The following is a 24,084-nucleotide window of genomic DNA, read 5'->3' as shown; positions in this document are numbered from 1 at the left end:
CAATGGCTTTCATGATGGCAGTATTGACATTGTCATTCATGATGGAAGTTTTTTCATGATGACAGTAATAACAACAGCATCCATGATAAAGTGGTATTTTCACGGTTTTTGAAGGTGCATTATCAGTTGCTGTATTCAGCTGAAACTTTCAAATACTTTTGTATGTGTCAGCATTTTGTACCCTAATATTTTTGGAGTTCCTGTTATGCATGTATAATCATGATCATGAAGCTTGGACCATATATGTTATACAGACATAAACCAAATTGATCATATAATATTGATATCATAGCATGTTATTCCATGAAGCCCTCTTATATTTATTATTGCAGCCCAGTTTTTGTCTTTCTCATGCTAGAATTTTCTGACTGTAATGACCATAATGCTTATAAACTTCAAACTTTGCTCTTTGTTTAGATGAATTTAAAAAAAAAATATAAGACAATTTCTATCTTCATTTCTTTCTTCTCTTTTGTCCTTGGGAAAGGAACTTAGCTCCTATTTCATTTGCATAATGTGCTTAAATTGCCAACAATACCAACTGTCCAACCAACAATTAACATCATATATTATGTCATTTCAGAAAATGTGGAAAAATCAAGTGCACTGTTATTATTCAGCACATGTAAACCATGATCACAATAACAAATTTGTAACAATCTAGAAATAAACAACAATCCATTTTTGTTGAACTCGTGCCAGTGGAAAGCAGCATCAGCAGTAGCAACAGTTTTAACAAGGATTTGATTAAAGGTTTTCATTCTAGGATGGGTTCAGCATTCAGATCATGTCCTTAATGTTTTGAATTAGGCAATTCCTCTCTTAACACATTAACCCCTGGAGCTTTTTGTCATTTTTGCCTAAAAATTGAGTAGGAAACACATTTTGAGAGCTATTTCTGAATAGACTTGAAAACACCAAATCCCCGGTCATCTTTCAGTAAAATACTGCCTAGTGGTGTTATAAACATCGATTTTCATTGGCTATTTGACTCGCGCATGAGCAGAAGGGTAAAAGTTGGATATTTTTTTTTTTTTGCTAAACAGAGTCATTATTTTTGTATGGAGACCAGTCTTTATTCCAAATGCCCATCTTATCCTACTTTTTGCAAAGGTTCATCTGTCTGTTTGCAGTTCATACCAGTTTGCCTTAGATCTGAGACTAAAAAGTCTAAAATCCAGACACAAAATCAGATTCCGGCCACGGGCAAATTTTGAGTTAAAAAAAGTCGGGTCCAAAAAATGAGGTTTTTCTATCTGTATTTTGTAGTGCAACTACATATTCCAGATTATTTCGTATCATTGTAGAGCTACATCTGTCTACGTTTCTATAATACCACCCACTTTAGTGTATCATGCATGACCATGACGCTACAGAGCTTGGCAGTAGGCTAGTACCTTCTGCCCCGTAAAGTCATTGCTAGGGGTTAATGTGTTAAAGCAGATAACAAATTCAGATAACTTTTTATCATATGACTTATATTAACTAGGATAATAATGTAATTGTTTTATTAATGGATATTAAATTGTGTAATAACACTTCATGACATCATAGAAGACATCATAGTGTTATGTAATGCTTAATGGCCAGTAATCAGATTGTGTCACAATGACTTCACTATATCATACTGTACTTATATTTAATAAAATCATTATCTTTTCATCGTGTGATAAGTAGAATTACATTTGCATTTATTTGATTATAAAATGAGCTGAATAGGTTCTTTATCTGTTGTCCTTTTGGTGGTGTTATGTACATCAGAATAATAACGAAATCCCCACTTGAAAATCTTACTCTTAATGTACACATAAAGCCATTTAATTTTTGTTTAGATTATTTTCAAGTAACAATTTTGAGTCTAGAAAAGTATTATGATGGAGGGAACATTGAACCACCAAAACAGTTATATTGTCTACAGTTGATCCCAAGATGGATCAGGTAAAATGTGTGTGTGTTGCAATTTTGCTGTGGAGCACATTCTTTTCATTCAGTGTCTTTGAGGTCGTGGGTTCGAACCCCAGCCAAGTCATACCAAAGCCTTTTAAAAATTATAGTAGCAGGTGCCTTGCTTGGTGCTTAGCATTAAGAGGTTAGTGTTAGGGCTGGCTGGCCTTTTATAATATGACTGGTTGGGACATGATGCTACATGTCTGCAGCATGATGCCCCAGTGCTTGACGTCACTATAAACTGCCACATTGCAGACATTCTTAGTGATATAACTGAATATTTTTTAAAGCGACATTAAAAATTAAAATAGCACACACATACACACACATCTTTGATCTTATAACTGTATATAAAAAGTCTCTAGGTTATAGTTGTATGCATATGGCTAGATCAAAACAAACGTCCTTTGCTCTGAAAAATGTTTTATCTTAAAATTATTTCCATTTTTTTACTGAAACTTATTACTTTGCAATTAATACAAATTTAACAAATTCATCATAGTCAAAGTATTACATATTTTATACAACTGGGTTGAATTAAGTTTGACTTGAGTTACAAATTTACTAAAACCATATGCTTATAAAAAAATTGTGATTTAAAGATCAAAATCATAAATGGTAAGAGATTATTTCTGATACAAAGCTTGACTAAGATTGCTCAAACGAGATGATTGCCTTATAGCAATTCCAGTCCGTAAAGTTAATCTTGTAAACACTGTGTTATCCCTCTTCCTGCACAATCCTCTATTGCTCTGAATATATCATACACATAATTTCTTTTTTTTGTACATTAAAATAAATAAAATGTTTTTATTTGAATACTAGATTATACTTCAGACTGGGAAAATGAACATTTGTTTATTGAAGTATTCGTGTCTATTTTTTATGTAATAAATCTTAAAATGTTTCATTTTTCAGCGAATTTAAGTGGTATTATAGTGAATACAGGAAGCTGGGTGGATGGAGCTGGTTACGAATCCCTGAAACATGCAGCTGGGTCATTTGAAGGTACATAAAAAGTCATGCAATATCATTTTCATCACAAAATAGTTTAAGTTTTAGTGTAGGGTTAGGAGATTGGAAGGGGATACAGGGTTTTGATTATTTTCATGGCATGGGGTTAGGGGAATGGGAAAGGAACATGGTTTAGTTACGTCTTTGACGTGTGGTTAAGGGAAAGGAATTGGATAGTTTCACTTATTCTCATGACATGGGGTTATGGATGGAAGAGGACCTGGTTTAAATGATTCCCTTTGGTGTGTGGTTAAGTGATTCTAGAAGGAGACAGGATTTGGATTATTCTTTAGTGTGGGGATTGGGGCTGGGAAGGGCAACTATCTGCAAAAGGAGTGTCTTCCTTGACTATCTACCCCATCTATTGGTGTCTCATCAAAGGGTCAATCATTGCATATATAAAAAAATCACTGCCGTTATTCAAATAATTTCTACTCAAAGAATCTTATATGCAGCTTGAGAAGGAAGATGTGTCATATGTGTGACAGATTTTGTATTATGTCTCCTTTGTTATTGTCTTGAGTTAAGGATGGGAGGAGGTCAATACAGCAGAAAGCACTGGACTTTGTGATGGCAGTTCACTGGAGCTCCTCTAGTTTGACATTAACAGTACACACATGGTTGATGTCTTGGTTATATTTTTTATAAACATTAGGCATTTGTTGCATTGTTCTTCAGGAAGGAGAGCAGCCACTGCAGTTCTCAGTCTGATGTAATTTTCATCCCTCAAGTTATCTTTCCATTAATTATAATCGGATATCTTTTGATTGAATTTGGCAGCTCAGCTTAACACCCTACATCATAATGATGGCTACACTGGTACACCTATATATATATAAAATAAGTGGCATTGACATGTATACAACATAGATACATCACTCTTTAGCTACACTGATACACCTAAATTTATAAACCTGTAAATCAGTGGTATGGACATAGGTACAGCACTATTCTGATTACACTGGTACACCAACATGTATATAACATGGTGTGTAAATCAATGGCATTGACAAAGACATTCAAGGAAATTGGTTAATACACCTTGAAATTAACAGTATCTGACAATCATTATAGAGAATATTCAACTAACATCTTTGGTCAGATGAGCACAATATTGATTTGATTAGGTGAAGTTTGCAATTATTACTTTATAGAATCCAAACATACATCAAGCATTGCCTCGCCCTTAATTGAATTTTCTTTTCTTCAATCCTAGTTGATGTTATCATAGTGTTGGACCAGGAGAGATTATATAATGAATTGAAAAGGGACATGCCAGATTTTGTCAGAGTTGTACTGTTATCCAAGTCAGGAGGGGTGAGTACATTGTTTTCCTATCCAAGTCAGGATGGGTGAGTACATTGTTTTCCTATTCAAGTCAGGACAGGTGAGTTCATTGTTTTCCTATTCAAGTCAGAAGGGTGAGTATATGACTTGTCCTACTGAACAAGTCAGGAGGAATGAGCATATTTTTTTAAAATTAATTTAAAATTTGAAGTACATGCGTGTGTAATTTAAAATAACTGCTATTAATGACCATATCATGCAAACAGTGACAAACACCATTGACCTTTATTTAATCATTTGTAACCATGAATGTTTACAATGTAAAGAATGTTCTAAACAAAACAAAACAAACAAGAAAAATGAGCTGGGCAGCAGCTGGTTTCATCAGTTTTGTACAACTCGTGCAATGCCATGTAGTGTCATTTGTTATAGACTGTAAACCAGACTTTTGAATAAATTTATTCTGTTTTTGGATGAGTTAATTACATTTTTTTTAATTTCATTCATAACAGTGGTAGAACTTGAAATGAAAAGATACAAAATTTAACATTGGAAGAAAGAATTAATGTAATTGAAAGGTGTGACAAAGGGGAGACCACTAGCAAAAAATAGCAGCCAGTTTAAACTTAAGTAAAACTCAATTTCAGGTTGTTATAAAAGATAGAGTCGATTATAGTATTCACATACTTTCCCATTTGTTTGTACACTACACTTCCATCAGTTTAAATAACATACATCATCAAGGATATAAAAAAATGCACAAAACTTATTCATTTTTGTCATCAGTTAAAAATTCTAACCTGATTGTTGACATGGGGTCCCAAACACTGTCAGCTTGTTGGTGTTTTGAATCAGATGGGAATTTGTTTTGCAATACAGTTGCCATATTTGCATTGGTGGTCTATGCTTTCAAGCAACAGATGTGATATAGTTCACAATCTTTAATAATCTCAATTCTGTACATTTTGGAATTAATCTCTTTGAACACATGCATACAATATTTTCTCTTTTTTTAAAAACTGAAATAGACTATTTTAGAAACCAGAAAAGAATAGTGTACAGTCTGTCTGAAAATTTCCATTTAGTTTGAAATAAGTTGATGGCGTTAAGGACCTCCTGCTTAGAAATTATTAATGGATTAATATAATCGCAAAGTTTTATGCATTTTTTTTTATCCTTTGTGCTTTTCATTTTTAAAATTTTAGATGACTCCAAACCAACAGGAGTGTGCAAATACAGAAGAAAAAAAAATTCATATGCTAATACATGTATATGTGGTCTTCAGATATAAATGTTGTTCATGTATTTTGATAAATGAATATCTTTATTGCTGTACAAAATTATTTTCAGATGACTATATGCAGTATTTTCACAAGAAATATGAATAAAGAAAACAATCCATGTACAATGATTATTGTTATTTTTCCTTCTTAATTGGTGCAGAATTTTGACTTTTAAAACTGCTCCATTTGTACTAACATGTTTTGTTAGGCCACCTATCTTGAGGGACTGCCTTTTATTGGCAGAATGGGTGATCTCTCAAGACAGCTTTTACTCTACTGTAACCCAAGTCAGGAGGGGTGAATATATCACTTCTACTACAAATCAGGAGGGGTAGGCCCTGCAAGGAAACAAAATTTGACAGCAGTTTGGGCCTGAGATAACAGGTTGTGTTGGGTACCATGCATTTGACCTTATATTTACAGCTGTCTAATATTTTCTATGGACCAAATAAGGAAAAGCTAATTTCAAGGCAAGTAGATGGCATGTGTTGGCATTATGAGATTCTTCAGGCTTTCTTTTAAGAAATCAGTTGACCTTGCTTGAACACATAGGGTTTATCACAAATATTAGAGAATGTGAAAAGTAAGTTACCTTGACTTATTTTTAGTACACTGGTGTAGTATACCTGAAGATACCTGCATATTTAAAGTTCAAAACACCATAGATACATGCTAGATATTGCAGACATGTTAATTAATTTAAAGTCAATGGCATATCAGATATATCACAGTGACTCAATTTTTATTAGTTATGGTGTTGTGTTGTATTGGATCCACACTATTAAGTGTTTTGCAGTAGGTTATCTTGAATACAATTTAGGTTTAGGAAAGAAATGGATGAATGCAAAGCTTGCTGTCAGGTGATTTTGTTTCCCTCATACAGTGTTTAATCTGTAGAAGATAACTTCATCTGGACAATTTACCCACCCCATTTTGTTTGTGGTTTGCTTGTGAGAAATCTTTTATTTGGTCATCTTTTGGATGATAACGCAAAAAAGTTCCAAAATACAAAATGTTACTTTGAAATATTCTTTTAAATACACTTAATTTAATAATAATGACATTCAGCAACATTTATTATTATGAAGTGTATACTGAGATACATTTCAGCTGTCTATAAAATATATATCATCTGTTATATTGAATATAATGATACAGTTTTGAGGTGCATTAAGTTATTTGAAGTATACTATATATCTATTAGACCTTTTTGCTCACAAAACAATTTTATCCTTATATTTATTTCAGTTAAGAAGGAAAAAGTGAACAAATTTACTAGAATTTGTTTTCTCAAACATTTTCTTTTAATTTCAGGTGATGAAAAGAAGCCAGTCTTATAGAGGTGATGCAAGAGAGAGGAAGATTAGGGAATATTTTTATGGACCCAAAAATAACTTTTTCCCACATACATTTGAAGTTAAGTTTAGTGAAGTAAAGATCTTCAAAATTGGAGGTGAGTTTTTCATTGTGTTCCCTTGTATTCTGATGTTGACCTTGCCTCTTTTTTGTGGCAATAATTTTTATAGTTGTCAGCTAGCTCCATTATTAATTTTTATTCTGATGGGGCCTGGATGAGCTGTGGTGGAAAAAATTCTGCCAAAAGTTAGTTATACAGATATAGGAGAATTAGTTTACTGTAATAAGCAGAATCTTTTCATTTTGACATGGCAACTCTTGTACTAGAAACAAACTGTAGAAAGGGAAAATATATGTTGTTTTTGCGCAGGTCTCAGTGGAATATTCAAGTTAATAACATGTTGTTCCATATTTCAAGTAACAAATACATTGATAATAAAAGCAAATGTGTATTTGCCAGCTATGGAAAAATCACAGTTAGGAGGGAAATGGTACATTTTTAGCTGATGCAAAGCATTTTGGTATCCATTTGAGGTTCAAGATGAGTTCACTGACAAGAAATGTTCAGCAGTTAAAGGCAACTAGTACACTGAAAGGGAATAGAATAAACAGAACTGATCTTTAGATGAGGGTTTAATTGTAAAAAGGACATAGATGCTGTGTAAAATGTAAAAAACGGGAAGGGACCAAAACTCCTACTATTTCACCTGTATATCATAACAGTTTCTTGAATCAAAGGAGATGAAGCAGGTGTTGAGTTCTCTATGAATAATAGAATCTTTATGACCTACCCTCATCAAAGGATATGCAAAGCAATCAGATGATGGAAAGTTCATAGAATCGCAGGAAATCCCTGCCATAAAAGTGATAAGAAGCATAAAGTGTTACTGTTTCAGCAATCCTTCCAGCTATCTACGTACATCACACTTTAGTTTTGATTTTCATTTAGATAAAGAAATGTATTATATTGCAAAAGATGGGGTTGTGGTGTTGTATAATTCATGTCCTTTGAACATATATTTAGTATGATGATTTATGTATTTTCCAAACTTTTTAGCTCAAAATTAAGACTCAAAACCAACAGTTCAGCTATTATACTTGGACTAATATGTATTATTTAACCTACTGTTATGACTTAGAAGTGGCTGCAGCATACAGCTTTGACTTTAATTGAAAGATAACAAGCACATGTAGGAGTGTAATGATAAATCTAGGAGTCTGTCCTTTTCAAAGTATAATAACAGAATTTTCGATTTTTTTGTGCTCATTAGTTGGGTTTTTATTTGTGTTTTAAAAGTTTTGAGAATAGATATGGTTTCAGTCTGAAAAAATGTAGATTTGAAAAGTCATTGTTTTGACAACAGAGATGATTCTGTATTTTCTTTTGCAGCACCAGCACTGCCAGACTCATGTCTTCCCCTTGGGATGAAATCTCAAGATAACAAGACAAAAATTGTACCAGTCCGACCAAGTAAGGTTTTCTTGAGATCTTTATATAATAACAAACAGATATTTGAGAGTAGAAGTTGACAGCCACATGAATCTTGCAAATGACTGTCTGAAAAGCTGAAAGTTATAAAGTGCACTTACAAAAAATGTACACATGTAGACATTTTCTAATAGTAGCATACATTGACTGTTTATACATTAGAAAATGCATTATCCTTTTTATGCAGTTGTATTTCAGTTTTTTTTGTCACATGAAGGATGACAAAAATGACCTATTTTTACTCAGTCCCATGATACAGACAAAATGTTTATCATACTTGTAGCAAATTATGCTTTCAGTTTCATGATACTCATATTTAGTAAATCCCTATTTAATACCTTACTTATTTATGCCATCAATAATACAGTACTATAATCAGTGAGATCCATGCATGCTAATGTCTTAATCTTGTGTCTGATAGTCGAGTTCATCAGTTCTCCATCATCTTTGTTTCTGATCCAGTTTATATCAAATTTAGTAAATTTGTACTGTCATCAAAATGTCAGATGAACACAACTACAAGTGAGATCAGTGTATATTAATGAATTGATCTTGCATCTAATTGTACCTTTTACTGCTTGAGGGAAAGTATTTCTGACCCAATTTAGATAAAATATTCTAAAAATCACGATGATGGTGATGAGTTTCTTTCATGAGCAAGACTTGTGCATATATATATATATATATATATATATATATATATATATATATATATATATATATATATATGAGGTGATCTTGCATCTGATTGACTGTACCTTTTACTTCTTGAGGGATGGTATTTTTGACCCAAGTTTGGTAAATACTCTAATATCAAGATGATGGTGGATGAGTTTCTTTCATGAGGTGATTAGCCAGGTCTTTTAACCAGACTATAGACTATTTTTATCAAAATTATTAAACCGGGCACATGCTGGATTAATATCATTACAATCAAGATCTTTGCATATTTATGAAGTGATCCTGTATCTGATTGGCTGAGATGTTTACTACTGATGTGACTGAAGAATTCAGGATGGTTGTTAAGTAAGCCTATAACATCATAGTCATTGACAAGTTTTATAATTAATTAGATCTGCACATATTAATGGTGTAAATTGTTGTAGATTGACTGAGGTTTTTTTTTCCTTCTCTTTGGAGAGTATTTTTCAAATCAGATTTTGATAAAACTTGGTAAATAGGTTGGATTCACTCAACTCTGATTGAGGTCTGTGCATATTAATTATATCTTTGGAAGGAGTTTTATCAGCCCTTAGAGGTTAGAGTGTGGTTAGGCCTAATGGTTAGAGTATCTGCCTCAGACACGGGAGATTGAGTTATACTAAAGACTTATAAAATTGGTACTTACAGCTTGCCTTGCATTGGCAATCAGCATTAAGAGTTTTGTTTTATGGTTGGTCGGTATGGTGTCAGGATAATGTGACTGCATGGGACATTATGCGGCATGTCTGTGGCATGATGATAAAGTGCTTGACATCACTATAAACTGCCATACTGCAGACATCTTAGCAATAGGACTGAAAATTATTTAATGCTACATTAAATGTTCAAATTGTAAGCACACACACATCAGACCTTAATAAAATAGTTTGAATATAAAGGTTCAGAGATAGTTTACATAGATTGTGTTCATATAGTTCAACATGAGACAGCTTTTTGAAATATATAATGGTGAGTTATATTATCTGAGTGAGCAATATCTGGCCCACTTAGGCTTCTTATTTTGTAGTGAAAAAATTGGAATACTTTAACTCTTAATTTCAGGCACAAGTTTACTTCACCATGTGTTCAGTATAAATAATGCCAACTCACCAGAAGAGAATCTTATTGAAATGAATGTTCTGGGATTTGTTGTGATGTAAGTACATACTAAAATACATATATTGCATTGTTGTAGCTTTGGCACATAATGCAAGGCATTTTATACCAAACCACAATCAAATGCTTTTGTGTTTTGATGATGCATTACATAATACAAATGTCCTGGATAAATATAGAAAACATTAACATGAACTTTAATGTTCACTCGGGCTTCACCCTTAATATTCTCCATAAGCTAGTCATAGATTTGAAAAGATTTCAGGATATGGAAGTTTCCTATTTCCCCTATATTAGGATATTAGTTGTGCCTGCCTTGGCATATCCATCTGTCCATATACCCATTCACACCATAGATTATTCTCATTGTTAAACTTGTTGCTGTTTGTTTTCTCATGTATGCACTAAAAAAACTTAATAGTAATTGCTCAAAATTGGTATTTCTTTTACTCAAATCAAGTAAAAAGTTAGTAAAAACATTTCTCAAATGGATGAGTAGTTGCAAGTAATTTCAAGTGATGTTAAGTAATTATTTTACAAAGTAAAATATTACTTAGTAATTATTTGACTCTAAAATATTATTACACAAATTATTTTACTTGGTAAAATATTATTACTTGGTAATTATTTTACTAAGTAAAATAGTATTACTAGTAATTATTTTTGCAAGTAAAATATTACTTAGTAATAAATTTACAAAATAAAATATTTTACAGAAATAAGTAACTGTGCATTAATAAATGCAAGCAAATGTAAGTTTTTAGTAACATTGTGGGTAAAAATGTGTTCGTGTCAGTAGGAAGACTTTGTAATGTGTTAAATATTCTTCATACAGGAAAGCAGTTATTGTTATTAATTATTTTGCTCAGTAAAAGATTATTATTATTAGTAATTATTTTACTCAGTAAAATATTATTACTTAGTAATTATTTTACTCTAAAGTATTACATAGAAATTATTTTACTTGGTAAAATATTATTACTTAGTAAATGTTTTACTCAGTAAAATATTACTTAGCAATTATTTTTGCAAGTAAATATTACTTAGTAATAAATTTACAAAATAAAATATTTTACAGAAATAAGTAACTGTGCATTAATAAATGCAAGCAAATGTAAGTTTTCAGTAACTTTGTGGGTAAAAATGTGTTCGTGTCAGTAGGAAGACTTTGTAGTGTGTTAAATATTCTTCATATAGGAAAGCAGTTGTATTCCAGTCTAGGTGTGACAAAGTAAGCATTTTATTGATCCAGTTACCAAAATTGAAATTTTTTACTTCTCCATATAGATTTATATCCTGGTGGGATTCACACTTCAGATTATTGTTAGAATTTGAATGTAATGTATTTGCTTCAGTTTTCAAGTTATTATTCGAGGTTTGTTATTAGCCTTTGAAGCTTCTTTAGAGATAAAATTATCATTTTTGTTTATAAAGCTTAAATGTCATGTTCACATGGAAGGAGAGACAGCTTGGGTCAAAAAAGGCACTTTTCATCTTTGAGATAAAATAATTTATTTTATTCTTTACCAGGCATGAAATAGCTCATGCAAACTAGGAAATGCATGTTTGATTTGGAAATGGGGAAGATAGATTGATAAAATAATCATTTTTGGACACAATACATGAACTGTGTGAGTTGGAGGAGGATGGAGAGACTGGTAAAAAAAGTCACTTCAAGGTGTCAAATTCTGTCTTGAATTATTGTGATTCCCATTTTACTAGATATGGGTGAAGGCCACGTTTTAATTATATTCTGAAGAATAAAACCTGTTTCAACTATAAAATAATCTTAAGATTTTTTTAAACTTCATCACAAAATATACACCTATTTTAAAACTATAGCAGCAGCAACAACTTTGGATAATAATAATAATAACAACACTCATGTAGAAAAGTGATCAATTTTTTAAGTCTTCCACAGGAGGGATTTATAATGCATGCAATTTTCATCTTGCAAAAGTCATTCTACATGAATCGAAATCACAGACTCTTCATGCAAGCTTGCAACAACTTTGCACAAACAGTTTTAGTTACAAGCTAGTATTTGGAACCTTGTGGCAAACTTGCTGAAGTCTGCACTGAATAAACTGTCAAGCTTGCATGGTTCTTTATCACAAGCTTGCACAAATCACGTAAAAGAAATATTACAAGCTTAAGAGAAAATATGCTGCATGCTTGTGCATTCCTTAATCACTTTATCTACCTGCATCCTTGCCATTCCTTAATCACTTTATCTACCTGTTTCCTTGCCATTCCTTAATCACTTTATCTACCTGACCTGTATCTTTGTCATTCATGCCCTCAGTGCCTACTGAATGCTTGATTTCAGTGTATGCATTTACATCCTATATTACAGCTAATGGTGGTCAGTGATAACTGTTTCATGCAAGCATATTCTACCACTTGATTGCATTTTTAGGCTAAGCAATCAGATCCAAACAAAGCTAGGATGAATAATTAGAAGTAGTTTAAGTGTCTTCTACTGTATTGTGTTCCTTAAGAGTGTCCCACTCTGATTTTAATCCAGTGAAAAAGGGTAATGAAATTAATGAAAGGAACTTTGCTCACATGTCTCTTTGTTTCCTTTATGACCTGATTTAATGACAGTAATGATTCTTAATTTTTAGTTGATTATTTGAGGATTGACTTCTTCATGCGATATTGCATTTTAAGTAAAATAATTATCCCAATGTTATTATGTTTTGCACACTGTTAGAAGTCATGTTTGTTTTCTACCCATCCACTGCAGAATCTAAACAAGATTCAAGAACTACTACCCAGTTTCTAACCTCCCATTCATATAACAAATCTGAGAAAAAAGTTCAGTCCCAACTTGTATCTTATATGAATTAAAAGTCTTTTCAGTACAGTCCATATATAGCCCTCACCATAGTACTGAAGCTGCCCTTCTGAGATTAGTTAATGACCTTCTCTCAGCTTTAGATAGTGGAAAGATTAGTTCTCATCTTCATGGACTTGACTGTGGCATCTGACATAATAGACCATGATATATTACTTCACCATTTCCAGTATTCACAATACAGCCTTACCGTGATTCAATTCCTACTTAGTCAACAGCCATGAATGTTGCTCGTAAATGGAAAACATTCCAGCACAGTTGATCTATTTTTTGGTGTTCCACAAGGCTCTGTTCTCAGCCCTGTTCTCTTCATTATATATGCTCAGCCACTCTAAAGTTTTACAGATCAACATCTGGTGTTTCACCATTTGTATGGTACTACACTCGGATACACAAATCTAGCTGCTCGACTGAAGTTGAGGCTACCATTCAATGCATAGAGGGGTGCTTTCCAATGTGAAGTCATTGATGACATGTAACAAGCTGCAGATGAATGATGATAGAACTGAAGCCATCCTGATCAACGTGCAAAGACTTTCTCATTCACATCCTTTACCTCAAACAATAAGTATCAGTAATACCAACATTAAATTCATACAGTCTGTACCAGACCTAGGTATCACTCTCAACAGTACGCTAGCTTTACACCAATGTCATGAACATAAGCAAGGCTGCTTATCAGGAGTTGAGACCCATCAGCTTGATTAGCAATTTTCGTTTAGTTGATGCTACTGGACTAATGTAATTCATTTCTGTCTGGTGTGTCTCAGTATCCATTACAGAAACTTTTTAAAAGTAGAAAGTTCAAAACACAGCTGCTCTGATTATCCTTATAGTATGAAGAATTTTGCACACATGTACACCCCAACTCAGTAACCTTCACTAGCTGCCCATTCACTCCAGAATCAAACATAAAATCTATTCACTATGCTACATTTTGTTGAATGGCTCCAGTCCAGTATACCTATCTGATATCACCCCAACTAGAAACTTGTGCTCCTCTTCTGATACTTGTATTCTCATTGTTCCCACTTTTAAAATGAAATCATATGGACTACATTCTTTCATGTACCATGGGCCCAGCTATTTAGGACAAATTGCCCATTGATGTTTGACATGCGGATGCTGTGATTTCATTCAAGAGTGCTCTTAAGACTGACATATTTGGGCTACAAGTACAAACTTAATAATGTTTACTTCCTTAATTATTGTGAACATGTTTGTCTTTGTTTTGTAATTTTATGGTGTTTGTTTTTGTAATCTCATCATTGCATACAATTCATGTGTTATTTAATAATGTTATGCACTTAGAGTTTCCAAATATTAGGCACTGTACAAAGTCCTCATTACTATTATTATTATTATTGGTAGATGTTGTTCTTTTATGAATTTCTAGGTTTACCAAAACAGTGTGATGTAAGGAATTTACTAGTGGTTTTTAAAATTCAAACAGGAATACCTTTCTTTTTCAGAATGGAGATCAGCCTTGAGAAGCAGTGCTTTACAGTGTTATCCCCAACCCCCAGGCCACTATCCAAGTCTATTTTGCTTCAGTTTGACATGCAGTTCATGGATATTCAGTGATATTATCTCTTTCAATCTGACTTAGAGAGGGACATCTAGAAATTCTTGGACTGCTGGAGAATATTGTGAGGAAATATTCTGGAAAACAATTTCTGTGTTGGGAATACTAATATAGTGATCCTTTGTCATGGTAAATCCATGATATTATGGAATTATAGACACAGCAAAATAAATATAGACTGCCAAAGACGTATGTACAGGGATAGAGTTTGCTATTATCATGGTATTCATATGAATCAAATTTATTCCTTCTAGCATGGGATCACTGTATATCAACCAGGTACACAAGTGAGGAACGTTTTACATGGTCAAAAGAGAGGAGTGTGTCCTTGTTTTTATGGCCTAAGATAGACTACAATCAGGGTCACTGTTTTGACCATGATTTGCTAATGATGGCATAAGGAAAGGATTGTTATGGTCTGTAGAAGGTGTTATTACATACTGGTTCTGACAAAACTGCCCCCAAAATTCTGTTTTGCCTCAGTATTTTATTTAACATAGGATTCTATGCCTTTACCAATGTTAGGTATTAATGTTCTTAATATCGGATTCTGTGGTTTCACATTGTTAGATATTAATGTTTTTAAAACATTTGGAATATTCTGTTGCTAAAGAACTTAAGAAGTATGCAAGTCAAGTAATTACATTTTGTTTTATATATTGCAAGATGTGAACCAAATTTGTTTGCTTTTTTATTTTTTTAAATTTTTTTATTGCTATGCTGGTCATAGACAAGAGGAGCTTTTGTCTGTCATCAATTGTCCATCCAAGGGTACCAGCTAGAAAAACTTGTTATAGATACTTCTCCTAAATGGATGGTCACATGGGTTTTAACTTTTTAAAAAATGTGCAATAATTAATTGATTCTGAATGAAAATAGTGTAGATCTGGCCACCAAATCTGCTTATTTGTGAAAGGGTTTTGAAGAAGTTTTGAAAACAAGATTAACTTAGGGACCACTAATATAGTGATCCCTATCACGGTAAATCTATGATATTATGGAGTTCTTGACACAGCAAAATAAATGTAGACTGCCAAAGACTTATGTACAGGGATAGAGTTTGCTATTATCATGGTATTCAGATGAATCAAATTTATTCCTTTTAGCACGGGATCAGGGACCAAGTCATATTTCATTATTTGCATTTTATACTACATTGAGCTTAAAAACACTTGTACATATATAAGTGAACTTGGACCAACCTTTGCATTCCACTGAACAAGGTCATAGTCAGCACTTTGCATTGATTTTAAGGTCAGCGGTCTTGACTCGGCAAGTTTTCAGCTGTAATGGCTTGTCAGCGTGATAGGAAAAAGTATGAATGAATTTTTAACAAACCCACTTTGAGGATATATCCAGTGAATGCATTTGAATGATGATAATTAAATAACACCTCCCCCCCCCCCATATTTACTTACAGATTTAACCAAAATGTGGCAAGTGAATATATCTTGGTATTGTCTAAGATAACATAAGTGATTTTCTATCAATGATATCAAGTTCAAGGTCAAAGATCATGACAAATTTTGTATTGCACTTACAGATATGTCAACAATTTAACTAGTAGTTACACGAATAAAATAAGAAAGTGCCTTATGTTTGATTCATGGAAATTATTTCAGCCATTAGAGTTTCTGTCCCTTAGAATTTTTTCTTTCAGCTTGCCTGTCCATAAGGCCAAATGAGCTTATGGCATGGGCCCATGTCCCATCTTGTGTGTTTCAACTATTGCCATTTTAAACATCTTCTAAATAGCCACAAGACCAAATTTGGCACAGAAGCAGTTGGGATGAAGAGCTCATATTTTTTACAAATGTTGCTAATCTGCAATCAGACATGGCTACCATTATTAAAAATAGTTAAAACCATTTAAACAACTTCAGTTATGGCTGGTGTTACTAAAAATAGAAAAGCCACTGTTACTAAAAGTGGAAACACCTTTAAATGATTTCTCCAGAACTGCTGAATAAAATGTGACCAAACTTGACAATACTTCCAGTCATGAAGGCCATTAAATGTTTCTATAAATAGTTTTGATCTATTTTCAGTTATGGTTATTGTTACTGCAAAATAGTACAAACCATTTAAACAACCTCTGGAACAGAAATCATCAAGGTAAGAAGGCCTTGAAAGTTTTAAACTTGATGCAAATGATGCAGATCTGCCTTCAGTTATGCCTGCTGTTACTAAAAATAGAAAAACCACTGTTGCTGAAAAAAGAAAAACCTTTAAATGACTTCATCTCCAGAATCATTGAATGGAATATAACCAAACTTGACAGAGAGTACCATGGCATGAAGACCTTAAATGTGTAGAAAATGATGCCAGAAGCGATTTCTTTTATTACAGAAATAGAAACTGTAAAACATCTTTTTGAAAACTGCTGTTCAGAATTTTGACCAAATTTGATGGTGCATCCTGACATAGTAAACTGTCAAACTTTTACATCTGATCCTGATCTATCATCATATGTACTGTATTTACTGTATGTTTTCAGATGGCAAGAAATGCTTTTTTTGTCTTCTGTATAGTTATTAAACCAAAAAAATGTTCAAATACATCTTTGTTGGATGGTGTACCTTCAGTTAACTTGATGGCCTGATATCTAGTTTAAGAGGATTATTAATTTAATTTTTATTTTTTGCTGCAGTTGGTAACCATTATAAGCATAAAGTTACTTTTTTCCTGCAAAATGGAAACTTTTACATGACAGTGTGTTCCAGTCACTTTGAAATTGCAACAAACAGTCAGATTCCATTGCTCTTATTCAAGTTTGCTGCTGACTTCCTTTAATGCAGGGTGCATGTGTTATTGAAGTTGCCACGAGAACGATTACACAAATCCCCATTTGTCATTGTGACAGAAACATCAAATAATTGTAGAACAAAGTATTGATTAGAACTGGCAGCTTGTCTACATAAACAGAAAAACAGGATTTGTTCAGTTTGGGACCTAGGTCTTCTGTCGATTTTTTTGAACCTTGACATCAACATAAATAAAACAAATTTTGTTGTTTATATTCTTAAATAAATGTGATATGTTTCTAAAGGTTCTTTCTTCTTTTTTATTCTCATTTTTAACCTAGCGATCGATAGGCAGCTCTAAAATGAGCAGAACAGTCAGCTTGTTGAATATTGTTTTGATGCATTTCAGAGATTTCAAGGGGATTAGATGATAATTGTTTATAATATACCTTATGGGATTTCTGTGACGTATAGAAGGCAGCCACTGCTCGATATACTAAAAATTTAGCTCCCACAATCAGTGTTTATCATCGTTAAAGAGGTTTAATACCTGTAGAACAATAACTAGGCCTAATCCATGGTACATACTGTCTGAGGGATAATGGGTTTGTTTTGATGCCAATAAATTTACTAATCCATACTGACTCATTCATGCATTGTTTTATGAGGAAAAACCAGGTTCATGGTTTTTAAACAAAGCCATAAATATCACACGTGTTTGAAGTGGTTTGTGTAGTGATGTCTACACTGACAACCAATCATATATTTGTTAACTGAATGAAGCTAGTAAAAAGAGAAACAATGATAAATTATTCTATATGGTATGTTTAGATAACCAACACCCCATGGAAAAATTACATGATAAAGCATAAATAGGATACCTACCACTATCAGAAATTAAATATTTAAGTTTACATAACAAATAGCTATCATAGTGGAATGTAATTTTTTAGTACTGATAATAATTTTGATGGGTCGTCTTAGATTGTGTCCACAAACTGTTCAAGAAATTTGTTTATGGTCAAGCAACATCTGAAAGTTACAAGGCATTTAAATATTTAAATATTATTTTTCCCAAATAAGTTTGTTGTCCAAAAACAGTGTCCGAATGCATACAGTAAATACAATAGATGCAATTACTAACAATAGGAAAACTTGAAAAAGCCCAAAACAACTGAACAGAATGCATCCTATCATGAGGATTTTTCAGACTGGCCAAGTGTGAAATAAAGTATCCTGGTAAAGAGGGCTTTCAGATTTTTACAACTGATACTGATCTGTCAGTAAATATGAGCACATTACTAGAAATAGAATAAACTTCAAACATCTTCTCCAACACTGTCAAATAGAATTTGATCATAATAGACAGAAAGTCTCCTGAAATAAAGACCTTAAAATGAATACAAAATAATGCAGTCCAGCCTAAAATAAGGCCATCATTTGTTATGACTCTATGGTCTTAAACTAAGTAACAGAAAAGAGCAAAAACCAACAATTTGCATAAATTTCAACAAGTAATTTATCTCTAGAAGACAAATTGAAAATCTAAAAAGAACTTACAATATTGTGGATTAATATCCTAAAATTTCTATCACAAGTCCAAATGTAAGACGTTCCAATTTAATTTCATTGGTATTCCAAATAGTTCCAATATTGAATGTGTTGATGTGCCTATAGTCTGTAATGTGCTAATTCGTCAGTGGCCTTGACTGTGGCAGTGTTAAGAGTCTTTTGATATATCACAATAATATAATCGAAAAATGTTCTTTTCTGAATTCACTATAATTGCAAATTAATGTCCAGTCCAAGATATTATTTAGGAACACTTTGTATTTCAAATGAAAACAATAATTTGAATAAATAAATCTACCCAAACAAAAAACTGAACTCAATAAGAAGACTGACCCTGCTTCAAGATGTTAAAGCAAGAATGAGTAATTTTTAGATAAACAAGATTATTTAGCCCTCTACTTGACCCAGGTAGCAATTACCATTTTCTGAAAAAATTCTGTCACTTAATAAAATTTTCCATTCTAGAACATTCTGAGGTCAGAATAAAAACTTTTAAATCAAATTCAGTTAAACATATTTACTTTAATATTGATCTGAATATTTAATCCACTCAGAAATATTAGATATGTACTATGTTGTTTACAAAATAAATCTCCCTAGTCAGGTACATATTGCACTTGATTTTGGACAATGTCAAGTACTAAATATCAACATATAATCATTAAGAAAATCCAACAACACAAATTAAATATACCATTACACCATTACAGAGAATAGAAAAACATTAAAATAGTTATTTCTCCAAAACCACTGAATAAATTTGAATAAACTAGACAGAAAGCATCCTGTCATGAAGACCTTTCAAGTTTTTTTTTTTTATATAAATGATGCTGGTTCACCAGCAGATATGGTCACATTGCTAAAAGTGAATAACTTTTAAATGACTTCCTTACAAAAGCATCTCAACCAGTCTTGATGGAAAGCATTTTGGCAATAAGAACTTTCATATTAGAGTAATAATACCAATCTGTCAGCAAATATGGCCACCATTACTAAAAATAGAAATACATTTTTCAAAAACCACTTAGCTGAATCTGACCAAATTTTGTAGAAAGAATCCTGGCATAGAGGGCTTTCAGTTTTATGCAGTCAATACCAATCCACCATTAAACATGTCTTAAAAGAATTATGCCAAACTTTACAGAAAACATCTCAACATAATGGGTGTACATTTTTTTCACAAATGATGCCAATCTGCCACTAAAAGTAGAAAAATATTTATTCAACTTATGAAGAAAAAGAACAAAAAGCCCCAGCTCCACAGAACTTATTATAAGCTTCCTGATATGGGAGCCTCGTAGTATTTTACAGATGATGCTGATGTACCTTTCAGTAAGGGTGAAAATACAACAATAAGAAAAACCTTGAAACAATTGTACATAACATATGCAATCAACAGCACTGGATGTAATTTCAATAGAAAGCTTCATACTGACATAGACTTGTTAACAACTGCACAAGGGCAGATGCCAGCCAGGTCAGTGATCTCAGACCACTTGGGATTCCTGTTTAAGATTGGATTATTTGTCCTGAAGCATTTTAAGAATTACAGAAACCTTATTGAAATGCTGTGTATTTGTTAGAAATGCATGTAAATGGGTGTCAATACACGCGGATCAGGCTTTGTTTCTTTCAAGACCAAATACTTTATGATGCATATATAAAGCATACAAATAACATCTTTCTGCTCAATATAGTGCAGCTTGATTAAGGACTTTTTAATGCTGGTGGCAAAAGGAACATGAAAAAAACCAAGCAAAATATGAGAGATGAATCCATGAATGAAATGGCCACAACTTCATAGCTATCATAAATGAGAGACACTGAGGTGAATAATTTTGCCAGTGAGATGTTGTAGGATTTAATGCCATTTTTCAGCACAGGATAGGCTATATATGGTGGCCAGTATAAATGGTGGAGGAAGACCCTAGTAAAACCCCAGAAAGAACCACCGACCCACGAGAAGCTACTGGAAAGCTTTCTCACATATCCACATTGGCCAAACCGAAGACTCGCCAGTCAAATGAAAACTGAATTCAAAATGAACGCAAACAAAATGTATGCAATGAAATATAGAATGAATGCTAATGAAATGATGAATGCAGTTGAAGGCAGCAGAGAACACGAGTGCAGAATGCAGATTGATAAATGATAAAACCGAAATGAATGTATTTTGAAAATCTACTTACATGTATTTTGGGCTACCACTAAATTTACACAGCCATCTTCCTTTTTGCATGATGATTCAGGCAGTCTAAAAATTTAAAGCCTAGTAACTGGGACCTCCTCACTTATACAGTGACCCCTCCAGTATTCTAAGTAAGTTTCCTGTCAGGTTTGTTCATCTAATTTGACTGAGAAAAAAAGCTTTACAACACTGGTTACCAAATATTCAGTCCACTGTTAGAGCCCCTGTTGTTTTAAATTATTTTTGGATACAGTGGACATATTGGATAATGGACATAAAGCAATTTAACAGTCTTAACGGCCTTGACACCAAAATACTCCCTGTAAAATTATGTGCAAATCGGTCAATCACTTTAGAAGTTATAAAAATCAATTGTAAATGCACGATAAAGGACCATATGGAAAGCTTCCATATAGTCAATTGAACTAAAAAAAAGAATATGATAATACAGTTATTTGTGCTCCAATAAGAACTTTGATAGAGCCGAATTTGGCTTCATCTGAGTTTGGCATTAACAGTTTTCTGAGTACCAGTGTGATCAAATTAAAATTGAATACTATTAGTACCTAAAAATTTAAATGTAAAGCAAACAAAAACATTCCAGCACCATGTTAAAGTTTGGCAACATTTCTCTCTGCATTATGTACTCAATTTTTTTAACAATATTGTTTTAAAAATATGTAATGTGAGCTTTAACATGGGGTTCAGACCATTCAGTGGCCTGTGTCAATGATTTATACATGGAATGGTGTTTGAAGATCAGAAAAAGCAGATTTATTTGATTTTTATTGTATTTAGCTAAGTTTGACACTGTAAAGAATTTTCGATTATAGCCTGATAATAGAGTAGTGTGTGCTAAACTATAAAGACTGAAAAGGATAATTTTACCATATCTGCACTTCATTTGCATTTATTTTGCACAAAGGAATTTGACTAAATTTGACAGAAAGCATCCTTGCATAAAGGTCTTTGAATGCTAGACAAACAATGCTGATGTGCCATCTAATATGGATAAAGATAAAAATAGATAAATCTTAAAACTTCTTTTCTTAATGTTTAATAAACAGCATTGGAAGAAATTTCTTGAGAAAACAACCTACTCAACTTGATTTCTTAGCCCATTATTCTAGCATTTGGCAAAGACAAATGTCAGGTGAGCAATATCAGGGACATTTAAACCTCTTATAATTTTCTCTCCCACTTTATAACCAAGGGGGCATTGAAATTGTCAGCATCCATTCACCTGTTTGCATTAGCGTTCATATTTTACATCTGAGAATGAAAAAGTAAGGTTCGCAAATCACACAAATTTCTCTGTCGCATGGGTGAAAATAATTATTCCTGTTTCACGACTCCGAGGCGCATCGGTAAATCTATCGCTCATAACTATACCTATCCAATGCATGATTCGTTTTTTTAAATGTTTTGTGCCATATCAAGTAAATCAAAATTTGACAATGGAATTCTCACAGCGCTCACCAAGGTAGTCGCAACCTTCGCCCCGTTTCTGTACTTGATGTTAGTCTTAGACCGTTTCCATGAATTTGTATTTAAAACATGTATGCGGGCAAGACGGCTCTTTTGCCTTTCTGGAGTATTGTGTGCTCTTGGAAGTCTCCCGGCTACGTACTTCTCTAATATCTCTTAATTGTCTGACGTCCTAATTCTCCAAGAGTGCCAAGACCAAAGGTTTCTGCAGCTACTAGTGCAGCGGCTTTTAAGAGAGCTGATAATGCGGAGAAATGGGAAATATAACGCCGGTTTTTGCCATATCGGAAACTTCAGTGGCTCATAATGTCGCTTCTGTTGCGTTTCTCCGCGCCTCATTGAAATGAGTCATATGATGTTTGGTTAGCGACAGGTTATTTGACCCCGACCCCCCCCATCCCACACATACATCTGCTCCGCTGTTAGTCACAATATTACTGCACTGTTGTTCTTGGCCGCCGATCTTAGTTTTGTGTTACTTGATTTCGTTCAAAACTCATCTATATTTCATCGGATGGTTCCTGATGACCGTTCAGTCTCAAAGAACCTTCACTGACACCATATCGTTCAAACGCCATTGGGTTTTCTTCCTGAGAGTTTAAAGTGTCCATGCCTGAAACGCTACGAACATATGTCGTGGCGCAGAAGCCCTCTATTCTTGTGTAATTGGCCATGTAAACTGTCCACACTGTTCTCTGTACTGCAACTGTGGTCTTAGGAACTCAATGTTGATTGACCACCACATAGCATAAAACTCAATAATCGCTTTTCCTCAGACAGCGACGTTGTCATCTCTGAGTCCAAAGTGATACAGAAAGCAAGGGAATCAGTCTGTAGTGTCACCCGCATTTCACCACTCCGTGGGGAGGAGTTGTGGATTAACTACCTCAACAATCTTGCATCGGAAACTCCGCGGAATTCAGGGTTTCCTTCATCTACTCATATAACCACGATGATCACCAAAAATGCACGTCTGGATCATCTCAAACAGACCCTCAAAATTCAACATTTTCTCAAGCAGTCGCGAAGAGAAGCTTTCCACTCGGAAATAATATGAAGTGAATGGCACATGTTCACCCAGTCGTGCGCAAGCGAACATATCTTACATCTCCAGGCATCGATACCACATATATCTAATATCCTTCTCTGGCTCTTGGAGGTGAGTATGTTAGCACCGAGTAAGATACAAGGTTAACTCTCCACGACTGCCACACATTTCGTCATCATCGGAGAGAGGATATCATACAAACACGGCCAGAAACGTTAACCCTAGGTTAGAGCGTCCGCCTCGGATGCGGGAGGTCGTGGGTTCGATCCCCCGGCTGAGTCATACCAAAGACTTAAAAAATGGTACTAACAGCTGCCTCGCTTGGCGCTCAGCATTAAGAGGTTAGTGTTAGGACTGGTCGGCCCGGTGTCAGGATAATGTGACTGGGTGGGACATCATGCCACA

At 33.6% G+C, this 24,084-nt stretch overlaps 1 protein-coding gene across 1 annotated transcript in view; it reads left to right on the top strand.

The window, feature by feature from the left end:
• Positions 1 to 15,754, top strand: part of LOC149779432 (polyribonucleotide 5'-hydroxyl-kinase Clp1-like) — a 39,964-nt gene extending 24,210 nt beyond the window's left edge. Inside the window, exons 7-12 of the mRNA XM_089938619.1 lie at positions 2,866 to 2,955; positions 4,178 to 4,278; positions 6,846 to 6,984; positions 8,278 to 8,358; positions 10,141 to 10,234; positions 14,527 to 15,754. Coding sequence (XP_089794745.1) covers positions 2,866 to 2,955; positions 4,178 to 4,278; positions 6,846 to 6,984; positions 8,278 to 8,358; positions 10,141 to 10,234; positions 14,527 to 14,638 — 617 coding nt within the window. The 3' untranslated portion in view covers positions 14,639 to 15,754. The remainder of the gene's footprint in view (positions 1 to 2,865; positions 2,956 to 4,177; positions 4,279 to 6,845; positions 6,985 to 8,277; positions 8,359 to 10,140; positions 10,235 to 14,526) is intronic.
• The last annotated feature ends 8,330 nt before the right edge of the window (positions 15,755 to 24,084 follow it).

This window comes from Sinohyriopsis cumingii, chromosome 17, assembly GCF_028554795.1.
Source record: "Sinohyriopsis cumingii isolate HCF-2022 chromosome 17, ASM2855479v2, whole genome shotgun sequence".
NCBI classification, from domain to species: domain Eukaryota; kingdom Metazoa; phylum Mollusca; class Bivalvia; order Unionida; family Unionidae; genus Sinohyriopsis; species Sinohyriopsis cumingii.
The sequence above is the reverse complement of the archived record's forward strand: the minus strand, read 5'-3'. Positions and strand labels throughout refer to the sequence as shown.